Here is a 12,748-nt window from a genome sequence, read left to right as displayed (position 1 = left end):
GTTCCTTTTTCCATGAAATTCTCCAGGTTACCCACTGGAGTGGGTTGTCATCAGTTCAAGGGGCTGTACGAAATTTCATAAACTTGTAGCCTACCAACAACACACTTTTATTTTTTTATAGTTCTGTAAATGTAAGGTCAGGTGCAGGCATGGTCAAAGTCCAAAGAAGGCTGTCTTCTGGATTGTAAGTTAAAAGTTTTCTTGTATCCTCATATGATGGAAAAGGATTAAACTTGCCCTCTAAACACCAAGGACTTTGTCAGGTGGTGTTAGTGGTAAAGAACCCGACTCCAATGCAGGAGATGAAAGAGACCTGGTTGGATCCCTGGGTCAGGAAGATCCCCTGGAAGAGGGCATGGCAACCCACTCCAGTATTCTTTTTTTTTTTTTTTTCTTTTAAAAATCTTTATTAGAAAAGAAGATAATTTATGTAAGGATCTTGACTCATTTGTTTAGTCAATGAATATTAATTGATATTTGCACTTTAAAAATCTGACAGACATAAAACAAATTGCCACAGTGTGATTTACACTTTTTTTTTTTTTTTTAGGAATTTGCCATTTATTTTTTTTTTTAAATTTTTTTATTAGTTGGAGGCTAATTGCTTCACAACATTTCAGTGGGTTTTGTCATACATTGATATGAATCAGCCATAGATTTACACTTATTCCCCATCCCGATCCCCCCTCCCATCTCCCTCTCCACCCGATTCCTCTGGGTCTTCCCAGTGCACCAGGCTGGAGCACTTGTCTCGTGCATCCCACCTGGGCTGGTGATCTGTTTCACCATAGATAGTATACATGCTGTTCTTTTGAAACATCCCACCCTCACCTTCTCCCACAGAGTTCAAAAGTCTGTTCTGTATTTCTGTGTCTCTTTTTCTGTTTTGCATATAGGGTTATCGTTACCATCTTTCTAAATTCCATATATATGTGTTAGTATGCTGTAATGTTCTTTATCTTTCTGGCTTACTTCACTCTGTATGAGGGGCTCCAGTTTCATCCATCTCATTAGGACTGGTTCAAATGAATTCTTTTTGACGGCTGAGTAAAATTCCATGGTGTATATGTACCACAGCTTCCTTATCCATTCATCTGCTGATGGGCATCTAGGTTGCTTCCATGTCCTGGCTATTATAAACAGTGCTGCGATGAACATTGGGGTGCATGTGTCTCTTTCAGATCTGGTTTCCTCAGTGTGTATGCCCAGAAGTGGGATTGCTGGGTCATATGGCAGTTCTATTTCCAGTTTTTTAAGGAATCTCCACACTGTTTTCCATAGTGGCTGTACTAGTTTGCATTCCCACCAACAGTGTAAGAGGGTTCCCTTTTCTCCACAGCCTCTCCAGCATTTATTGCTTGTAGACTTTTGGATAGCAGCCATCCTGACTGGTGTGTAATGGTACCTCATTGTGGTTTTGATTTGCATTTCTCTAATAATGCCACTCCAGTATTCTTATCTGGTGAATCCCATGGACAGAGAAGCCTGCAGGCTACATGGTCTGTAGGTTCACAGAGAGTCGGACACAACTGAAGGGACTTAGCATGCATATGAAGTGGCAAATTAAGATAAAAGAAATTCCATATATATATATGGAATTGAGAAAGATGGTAACAATAACCTTATATGCAAAACAGAAAAAGAGACACAGATGTACAGAACAGACTTTTGGACTCTGTGGGAGAAGGTGAGGGTGGGATGTTTCAAGAGAACAGCATCAAAACATATATATTATCTAGGGTGAAACAGATGACCAGCTCAGGTTGGATGCATGAGACAAGTGCTCGGGCCTGGTGCACTGGGAAGACCCAGAGGGATCGGGTAGAGAGGGAGGTGGGAGGGGGGATCGGGATGGGGAATACATGTAAATCCATGGCTGATTCATGTCAATATATGGCAAAAACCACTACAATATTGTAAAGTAATTAGCCTCCAACTAATAAAAATAAATGGGGAAAAAAAGATAAAAGAAAGATACCAAATAGACAACCTAAATTTCTACATCAAGGAACTACAAAAGAACAGCAAACTAAGCCCAAAGTCAACAGAAGGAAGGAAATAAGTATTGGAGTATAGAGAAATAAGACACAGGCTAGAAAGACAATTTAAAAATTAATGAAACTAAGAGGTGATTTTTGAGAAGACAAACAACATTGGTGATCTTTTGGCTAGACTAAGAAAAAAGCGGAATGACTAAGAAGTGTTTACATGAAAGAGGAGACGTAACAGCTGATACCACACAAAGACAAAGAATCATGAGAGCATCACAAACAATTATATATCGACAAGTTAAGTAACTGAGAAGTAGTGAACAAATACCTAGAAACACACAAGTTACCAAGACTGAATCATGAAGAAACAGAATATCTGAACAGACCAATTAATAGAAAAGTGCTTGAATCAGTATTAAAGAAAAGCCCCATGTAAGATGGCCTCACTGTTGAATTATAACAATCCTTTTCAAAATCTAAAAAAGTTGATAAGGAGGTAGCACTTTCTAAGTCATTTGACAAAGTCAACATTACTCTGACACCTAAATCAAATAAAAACATTACAAGGAAAGAAAATTACAGAACAATATTCCTGGGAAACATAGATGCAAAGTATTCCCTCCCCACAAAATGCCAGTTTAAAAAAAATTCCATAGCACAGGATAAATATTACACACTGAATTCAAATGAGATTTCCCCCTGAGATTCAAGGATGTCTCAACATATATAAATTTATAGATGTAATACACCAATTAACAGAATGAAGAATAAAAAATATAATCACTAAAGACTGAGAAATTTTTTTTTTTTTTTACAAAATTAAACATCCTTTATAATGTGTGCATGCTCAGTAGCTTCAGTCATGCCTGAATCTTTGCGACCCTAGGCACTGTAGCTTTCCAGGCATCTCTGTCCGTGGGATTCTCCAGACAAGAACCCTGGAGTGGGTTGACATGCCCTCCTAGGGGATCTTCCCAAGCCAGAAATCAAAGATGCGCATCCTGTATCTCCTTCATTGCAGGCAGATTGTGAACGCTGAGCTACCAAGGAAACTCTATGATGGTAATAGCTTTCAACAAAATGGGTTTAGAATAAATGTACCTCAAAAGTTTTTGATAATAGAGGCATTATATGACAACCTCACAGGTAACAGCAAACTCAAATATGAAAATAAAAGCTTTCCTCCTAAGTTGAAAGACAAAAATGCCCATTCTTGCTAGTTCTATACAGCATAGCACTGGAAGTTTTCTGCAGAAGAACTACACAATAAGTGAACAGAAAGCATCCAATTCAAATGAAGCAATGGACAAGGAATTAATCTCAAAAATATGCAAGCAACTCCTACAGCTCAATTCCACAAAAATAAAATACCCAATCAGAAAATGGGCCAAAGAACTAAACAGACATTTCTCCAAAGAAGACATACAGATGGCTAACAAATACATGAAAAGATGCTCAACATCATTCATTATCAGAGAAATGCAAATCAAAACCACAATGAGGTACCACTTCACGCCAGTCAGAGTGGCTTATCCAAAAGTCTACAAGCAATACATGCTGGAGAGGGTGTGGAGAAAAGAGAACCTTCTTACACTGTTGGTGTCAATGCAAACTAGTACAGCCACTATGGAGAACAGTGTGGAGATTCCTTAAAAAACTGGAAATAGAAATGCCATATGACCCAGCAATCCCCCTGCTGGGTATACACACCGAGGAAACCAGAATTGAAAGAGACACGTGTACCCCAATGTTCATCGTGGCACTGTTTATAATAGCCAGGACATGGAAGCAACCTAGATGTCCATTAGCAGATGAATGGATAAGAAAGCTGTGGTACATATACACCATGGAGTATTACTCAGCCATTAAAAAGAATACATTTGAATCAGTTCTAATGAGGTGGATGAAACTGGAGCCCATTATACAGAGTGAAGTAAGCCAGAAAGAAAAACACCAATACAGTGCACTAATGCATATATATGGAATTTAGAAAGATGGTAACAATAACCCTATATGCGAGACAGCAAAAGAGACACAGATGTATAAAACAGTCTTTTGGACTCTGGGAGAAGGTGAGGGTGGGATGATTTGAGAGAATAGCATTGAAACCTGTGTATTATCATATGTGAAACAGATCACCAGTCCAGGTTCGATGCATGAGACAGGGTGCTCAGGGCTGGTGCACTGGGATGACCCAGAGGGATGGGCTGGTGATGGAGGTGGGAGGGGGGTTCAGGATGGGGAACACATGTACACCCATGGCTGATTCATGTCAATGTATGGCAAAAACCACTACAATATTAAATTAAATTAAAATTAAAGCTTCCAATTAAACTAAAGAAATTAAAAAAAAGGTCCACACCACCCCACCCCAGGCTGTGGTACTTTGATATCACAGCCCTAGTGAATTTAAATAATCCCCAACCACCTATAATAACTCCTGACATGTAATAAGTGAAAGAGAAGTCACTCGGTTGTGTCTGACTCTTTACGACCCCATGGACTGTAGCCTACCAGGCTCTTCCGTTCATGGGATTTTCCAGGCAAGAATGCTGGAGTGGGTTGCCATTACCTTCTCCAGGAGATCTCCCTGACCGGGGGTTGAGCCCAGGTCTCCCGCATTGTAGGCAGACAGTTTACCGTCTGAGCCACCAGGGAAGTCCCTGACATGTGATAAGCACTTGGCAAATAATTGCTGAAGAATAGATGAATGCGAGGCCCCATGTGATCTGGCCTCTGCTACCCTCTCTGACCTCATCTCCTGCCCCTTTCCCCTTGGATCTCTCAATTCCTTCCAAACAGGACTTTTCTGAACTCAAACATACCATACCCTTCGGCCTCAAACTTTGCACTGTTCTCTCTCCCTGGAGTTCTCACTTCCCCAGCCCACCACTGCTCCCCACAGGTCAGCACTGCAATTTCACACTATTCATTCTTATGGTTTCAAATTCAATTTTAAAAACTGTTTTTCAAATACATTAACTGAACTGGAATGGACATACAATAAATTACACATATTTAAAATGTGCAATTTGATAAGTTTTAACATATGTATATACCCATGAACTCATCACAGTCAAGAAATATATAGATATATAGATGCATAGATATATAGATACATGCATGAATGCATACTCAGTTGCTCAGTCATGTCCAACCTTATGGACTGTAGCCCACCAGGCTCCCTCGTCCATGGGATTCTCCAGGTAAGAATACTAAAGTGGGCTGCTGTTTCCTTCTCCAGGGGATCCTCCCAACCTCGGGATCAAACCTATGTCTCCTGTGATTCCTGGATTGGCAGACGGATTCATTACCACTAGCGCCACCTGGGAAGCCCCATATAGGTATATAGATAGATATATATAGATATATATCATGCCTTATGTCCCCAAAAGTTTTCCCATGGCCCTGTTTATTCCCTGACTCCCCACCTCACTGTCCTGTCAAGTCAACCACTGATCTGCTTTTAGTCACTGGGAACTGCATTTTTGCACTTTATTGAGCTATGATTGAATTACAAAAAACTGTACACATTTAATATCCAGAGTTTGCACGTTTAGTTTTATATAAGTGGAATCATGTACTATGTCCTTTTCATTTGGGTCTGGCTTTTTTTTAACTCAGCATAATTTTGATATTCATCTGCATTGTCATGTGTATCAGAAAGCCATTCCCTTTTATTACTAAATAGAATTCCACTGTATGTATCACAGTTTGTTTCACTGTACAGCAGCTGATGGACATTTGTGCTGTTTATAGTTTGCAACTATTACAAATAAAGCTGCTCTGAGAATTTGTATACAGAAAAAAAAAATGAAGATGTGGACCATATATACAATTGACTATTCAGTTCAGTTCAGTCGCTCAGTCGTGTCCAACTCTTTGCGACCCCATGAACTGCAGCATGCCAGGCCTCCCTGTCCATCACCAACTCCCAGAGTTTACTAAAACTCATGTCCTTCCAATGAACACCCAGGACTGATCTCCTTTAGGATGGACTGGTTGGATCTCCTTGCAGTTCAAGGGACTCTCAAGAGTCTTCTCCAACACCACAGTTCAAAAGCATCAATTTTTCGGCGCTCAGCTTTCCACACAGTCCAACTCTCACATCCATACATGACTACTGGAAAAACCATAGCCTTGACCAGACAGACCTTTGTTGTAAAAGTAATGTCTCTGCTTTTTAATATTCTATCTACGTTGGTCATAACTTTCCTTCCAAGGAGTAAACGTCTTTTAATTCGTGGCTGTAATCATCATCTACAGTGATTTTGGAGCCCCCAAAAGTAAAGTCTGACACTGTTTCTACTGTCTCCCTATCTATTTCCCATGAAGTGATGGGACCAGATCTTAGCTTTCTGAATGTTGAGCTTTAAGCCAACTTTTTCACTCTCCTCTTTCACTTTAATCAAGAGGCTTTTTAGTTCATCTTCACTTTCTGCCATAAGGATGGTGTCATCTGCATATCTGAGGTTATTGATATTTCTGGTGGCCTGGTATTCCCATCTCTTTCAGAATTTTCCACAGTTTATTGTGATCCACACCGTCGAAGGCTTTGGCAAAGTCAATAAAGCAGAAATAGATGTTTTTCTGGAACTCTCTTGCTTTTCAATGATCCAGCAGATGTTGGCAATTTGATCTCTGGTTCCTCTGCCTTTTTTAAAACCAGATTGAACATCTGGAAGTTCACATGTCATGTATTGCTGAAGCCTGGCTTGGAGAATTTTGAGCATTACTTTACTAGTGTGTGAGATGAGTGCAGTTGTGTGGTAGTTTGAGCATTCTTTGGGATTGCCTTTCTTAGGGATTGGAATGAAAACTGACCTTTTCCAGTCCTGTGGCCACTGCTGAGTTTTCCAAATTTACTGGCATATTGAGTGCAGCACCTTCACAGCATCATCTTTCAGGATTTGAACTAGCTCAACTGGAATTCCATCACCTCCACTAGCTTTGTTTGTAGTGATGCTTCCTAAGGCCCCCTTGACTTCACATTCCAAGATATCTGGCTCTAGGTGAGTGATCACACCATCGTGATTATCTGGGTCATGAAGATCTTTTTTGTACAGTTCTTCTGTGTGTTCTTGCCACCTCTTCTTAATATCTTCTGCTTCCGTTAGGTCCATACCATTTCTGTCCTTTATTGAACCCATCTCTGCATGAAATGTTCCCTTGGTATCTCTAATTTTCTTGAAGAGCTCTCTAGTCTTTCCCATTCTATTGTTTTCCTCTATTTCTTTGCATTGATCACAGAGGAAGGCTTTCTTATGTTTCCTTGCTATTCTTTGGAATCTGCATTCAAATGGGAATATCTTTCCTTTTCTCCTTTGCTTTTCAGTTCCCTTCTTTTCACAGCTATTTGTAAGGCCTCCTCAGACAGCCATTTTGCTTTTTTGCATTTACTTTTCTTGGAGATGGTCTTTATTCCTGTCTTACTACAATCTCTTAATGACTTTCAGGTAAAAGTTATCAGCTTACAGTCTCTCTGATTCTTTCCTGAAGGAGCTGTGTGTTCCCAGGTTCACGTGGACACACACTCTGATAGGAAGGTCTCTGGAAGTCTGAATTCCTCCCTGCATGGTTGAAGACGAAGTCTGTAGCTATGTTCTCAGAGAAGACTGCAGTAAAGGGTGAAGTGCCAGTTCCTTTACAGACACAGGACTCCAACACAAGTATGTCTCCTTCGACTCAAGGATGTAGAAGCTGAGGGACTGCAGGAGATATTTATGGATGCCTAGATCTGGTCATTCGGGACATTTCCCTCTTGTTACTCCAGCCTCAAGCATGTGATTTCCCCCAGTGCACTGGTCTAGACAGAAGTTCCTATTAATGATTCTCTGTTCACAAGAGACTAGGTCACAAATCAGGTGAATACTATTAATATTAATCCTTCTCCATAAACTCTTGTGCCATCTAAAGGTATAACCTCCTAGTACCTTATTCCACCATGAGACCACATTTTATCAAAAATCTAAGACTGAGGGACCTGTCTTGATTAGGTCCTTTAGATCTTCAAAGCATTAATTTGTGGTGGCGACACAAATGGCGGAGTCCTAACATCTCCAGAAAACTGCTGTTACCCTTCCAACAAAGCTAAGAAGTGGGCTTTTTTAATATGAAACTTTGAACACTATATCTTTTGGCCTCATGAAACTTTTGCTTAAACAAGTATGGTTTTTACACTTATATCACAAATTAAGTAAGTAAAATTAGAGCTGTCATTTAATCCCTCATAAAAAAAAAGTTTGTTAATTTTAACAGATTTAGATCTCTTTTTAAGCCATATAACCTGTATTTGCAGATTGTATTTAATCTTTATGAAAGTTCATTCTATGATGTACTGTATGTACTCCACTAAAGAAACTGGACTTGGAGGAATTTAGTGACTTGCCCAAGATATAAATTGAGTGAGGGATGGGAACCTTTAATGGAATTCTGTCAGGATATTCTCAGTTCCCTGTGGGCCACTGGTTTCCAACCAGAGATCATTTTTCCCCTGAGGATATTTGGTGATATCTGAAAAAGTGCTGCTAAACACCCACAATGTGTGGGATAGAACAGAAAACAAATAACTATCATGCCCCAAGGTTAAGGGAGAAGATGAGAATACCTATTCTAGTCCAATGCTTCTGCAAACTCACTATACATGATTGTAGTTATAATGCAGATTCTGACTCAGTAGGTCCTGGTTGGCCCTGAGATGCTGAATTTCTAACAAGCTTCTAGGTGATAATGCATTCAGGATTTGGTCTGAGGACCATTCTTTGGGTAGTAAGTCTGTGATCCTTTGTTAAAATCTAGAGTAGATAGTTTTAAGCCTTTTGCACCTAAAAAAGGCCTTTGCATGTAATTTTGAAAGAATGATATTTACTCATTCCAGAGGCCATGATAAATTTTGGTGTTGTTTCTTTTATATAAGGGCACTTAAGTGACTCCAAATACTATACTTCTGAAAGATACTTTTTAATAATCCGAATAAGGGCCACCAAAGAATGGCCACATCCTAATCCCCAGAACTTTAGACTATATTATTTTATATAAGGAGAGGAATTGAGTTGGTAGAGAGAGGGAGGTTGCTAATCAGCTGACCTACATATAATAAGATTGATCATGATTGTTTTTTTAAAGAAAAATTTAATTAGAATATAATTACTTTACAGTGTAATTAGTTTCTGTATTGTATTGTTGTATTGAAACTAAACTGTATTAGTTTCTGCCATGCAACAAGTGAATCAGCCATAAGTATATATACGTCCCTTCCTCTTGAGGCTCCCTCTCCCCCTCTCCCCTATAAGTCTTAACAGAGCATCCAGCTGAGCTCCCTGTGCTAAATGGCAACTTCCTGCTGTTGGTGTTCAATCAGTCGTGTCCAACTCTTTGCCACCCCATGGACTGCAGCATGCATGCCAGACTTCCCTGTCCTCCACTATCTCCTGGAGCTTGCTCAAACTCGTCCATTGGGTCGGTGATGCCATCCAACCATCTCATCCTCTGTCGCTCCCTTCTCTTCCTGCCCTCAATCTTTCCCATCATCGGGGTCTTTTCCAGGTGTTCCTATATTATGTTACATGTGTGTGTGTGTTCTGCTAGGTCACTTCAGTAATGTCCAACACTGTGAGACCCTACAGACTGTTGCCTGCCAGGCTTCTCTGTCCATGGGGTTCTCCAGGCAAGAGTACTGGAATGGGTAGCCCATACCTTCCTCTGGGGAATTTTCCCAACCCAGGGATCAAATCCACCACTGTTACATCTCCTGCACTGGCAGTCAGGTTTTTTTTTACCACTAGCACCACGTGGGAAGCCCGTATTAAGCACCTACATGTTAGCAACTATTATGTACTCTTCTTGTATTGATGACTTTAATATTATATAATGTACTTATCTTTAGTTTTGGCTTTTTAAAAATCTTTTTTAAATTTCCTTTTTTTTTTTTTTCCTTATAAACCCTTGTGTCAAAAATAGGTCGCAGGGAGGGAGCTGCTCTGCTACAAAAGAAACCTCCACCCAGAAGCAGGTCGCCTAGGAATGGTTTAGCACCAGGTTCCGCATGAATGTGCGGTGCGTGTCAGGCGAGGGGGTGGCCGCCTTTTCAGCGGCTCCCCGCGTCCCAGGATGAAGGGCTCTCTGCACTAGATCCCAGTCCAGTCCCGGGGCAGGGCACGCCATGCCATGCCCCAAGGGTCGTGGGTGGTGGCCCACCAGTGGGGACGGCGGGGGACCGGCTATCCATGGCTCGGAGGCTCCTGTGGAGCTGAGGAATCCTTCAGCCTGGGCGGGATTTTGACTTAGAGGAGTTCAGTCATAATCCAAGAGATAGTAGCTTCGCCCCATTGACTCCTCAGCCCAGAATATACATCAAGTTTTAGCCTTTGTTTTAAAGTCTATTTTTTTCCTCTAAGATAATGTTCTCCATATCTCCTATTTCTTTTAATTTCCATATGCATGAAATATCTTTTCCATCCTTTTACTATCATTCTTTGTGTGAATTTAGCTCTGAAGTGAGTTTCTTATACACAGCATATAGAAGACAGAAGAGTCTTGTTTTTTTTTTTTTTTTTTAACTTAATCAGCCACCCTATTTCTTTAGTTGAAACATTTAGCCCATTGGCATTTAAAATAGTAATGATAAATATGTGCTTATTGATACTTTGTTATCCATTTTCCAGTATTTGTAGTTCTTCTGAAAATATGTGGCATAATATATATGTCATCTGGGGCTTCCCCAGTGGCTCAGTGATACAGAAGCTGCCTGCAATGCAGGAGACATGGGTTCAATGCCTGGGTTGGAAAGATCCCCTGGTGGAGGGCAGGGCAACCCACTCCAGTATATTCACCTGGAGAATCCATGGCTGTGGTCCACAGGGTCACAAAGAGTGGGACACAGCTGAAGCAACTGAGCATGCATGCACATGCATATATCATCTGAGATGAAATTATTCATAAGTAATCCATGTAGCACCATGAAATTAACCAGAATTTCAAAGTCTTTCTGCTCTTAGGCTAGAGAAAACTTTGTGAAAATAGGTAAGTGGATAATGGGGATAACTGTCTTTTCATCAGATCGAGGAGAAAGCTTCAAAAAGTGAGTGTACAATTTATTTAAAGTGTAAAAGTCAAAGAAACAGAAATTCCAGGAAATGAATAGAAAAAGCAAGTTCAACATCCAGAATCTAATCAAAGAATAGGAGTTTTTGTTCCAAAGCTTGAGCTCTTCTTCAAGGATGCTTCTTCAAACCCAGAACAATTTCCTTTTTTATAACTGCCATGTGAATGACTCTTTTCAGAGCTCTTTTTATGTCTTTGTTTCTGAGACTGTAGATGAAGGGGTTCAGCATGGGTGTGACCACAGTGTACATCACAGAGGCTGTTGCACTTGAATGAGAGCTGTGGGGAGCAGCAGAGCTAAGGTACACTCCTAGGCTTGAACAATAATATAAGGAGACAGCTGAGAGGTGAGATGCACAGACGGAGACTGCTTTATATTTCCCCTGAGGTGATGAGATTCCACGTACAGAGAATATTATCTTAGAGTAAGAGTATAGGATACCAGTCAGGGGACCACCACCCAACAGCACTGCTGTAAAATACATAATGGTATCATTAAGAAGCGTATCATCACAGGCAAGCTGGACAATCTGCTTGATTTCACAGAAAAAGTGAGGGATTTCCAAATCTGTACAGAAAGACAGCCGTAACACAAGTAAGGTTTCTAACAAGGAAAGCAGCGTACTAATGATCCAGGATAGCAGAACCAGCAGTCCACAGAGTTGGGGGTTCATGATGACTGTGTAGTGCAGGGGGTGGCAGATGGCCACATACCGGTCATAGGCCATCACGGTCAGAAGAAAATCATCCAATACTGCAAAGAGCATGTAAAAATACATCTGACTGATGCAGCCTTCATAGGATATAGCTTTTCTCTGGCTCTGTATATTGATTAACATCTTTAGGATTGTTGTGGTGGTGAAACAGATGTCTACAAAGGACAAGTTGGAGATGAAGAAGTACATGGGCATGTGGAGGTGGGAATCTGAACTGACAGCCAAGATGATGAGCAGGTTTCCAAACCCAGTGATCAGATACATTAAGAGGAAAAGCCCAAATATGAGGGGCTGTAGCTCTGGTTTCATTGATAATCCTTGAAGAAGAAATTCTGAATCTTGTGTACCATTTCCTGGTACCATGTTGTGGTGTTGATGACTAGGAATGAAAAAAAAAAAAAATGTGTGAATCACTTTTACCCAAATGGGCATTATTCATTTGAAAATGCTACAATTACATCTATATCTATCTCTACCTATCTATCTACCTATCTATCTACCCATCCATCTTTTCATCTGTATTTTTAATGAATCCTCACATTTAAAGGATGTTTTGTGACATCTCTGACTACAAATTCTGTTAGAGAGAGAGGCATAATACTGACCTAAGTGGAAAAAACAGATCTAAATTGCTAAGGTAGCCCCAGTTAGATTATGATGTAGAGAAAACTTTCAGATTTTCTCTCAAGGGATCATGCATTACACAGTTTTCTTTTTATTACACAGTTTTAATGAGAAATATTTTTATCCATTTGAGAAATATATGCTGAGTACTAGCCATTTTTTAGGTTTAAAATTCTGAGAAAGAAAAACCAAAAGAATAATGATAAAGAATATAAGCACACAAATAAATGGTGACAGAGTCTATGAATAGTGTAAAAAAGTGTAAAAAACAGTGGATGAGGGTGCTTTTTTTTTTTTTTTTTTGTAAACTGAGAG

The 12,748-nt window shown here is 40.1% G+C and overlaps 1 protein-coding gene across 1 annotated transcript; it reads right to left on the bottom strand.

The window, feature by feature from the left end:
• Positions 1-11,203: 11,203 nt before the first annotated feature.
• LOC122700880 (olfactory receptor-like protein OLF4) lies at positions 11,204-12,242 on the bottom strand. Its single transcript, XM_043913910.1, has one exon. It carries the CDS (start codon positions 12,239-12,241, stop codon positions 11,204-11,206), a length of 1,038 nt encoding a protein of 345 aa, XP_043769845.1. The 5' UTR covers position 12,242.
• Positions 12,243-12,748: the final 506 nt, after the last annotated feature.

The sequence above is a fragment of the Cervus elaphus genome, chromosome 9 (assembly GCF_910594005.1).
Source record: "Cervus elaphus chromosome 9, mCerEla1.1, whole genome shotgun sequence".
Classification (NCBI taxonomy): domain Eukaryota; kingdom Metazoa; phylum Chordata; class Mammalia; order Artiodactyla; family Cervidae; genus Cervus; species Cervus elaphus.
This window is presented reverse-complemented; position numbering and strand designations above follow the sequence as displayed.

What these genes read in the sequence shown, in the direction of transcription:
- LOC122700880 (XM_043913910.1), bottom strand. Translation starts at nt 12,241, where the DNA reads ATGCCCATTTGGGTAAAAGTGATTCACACATTTTTTTTTTTTTTCATT.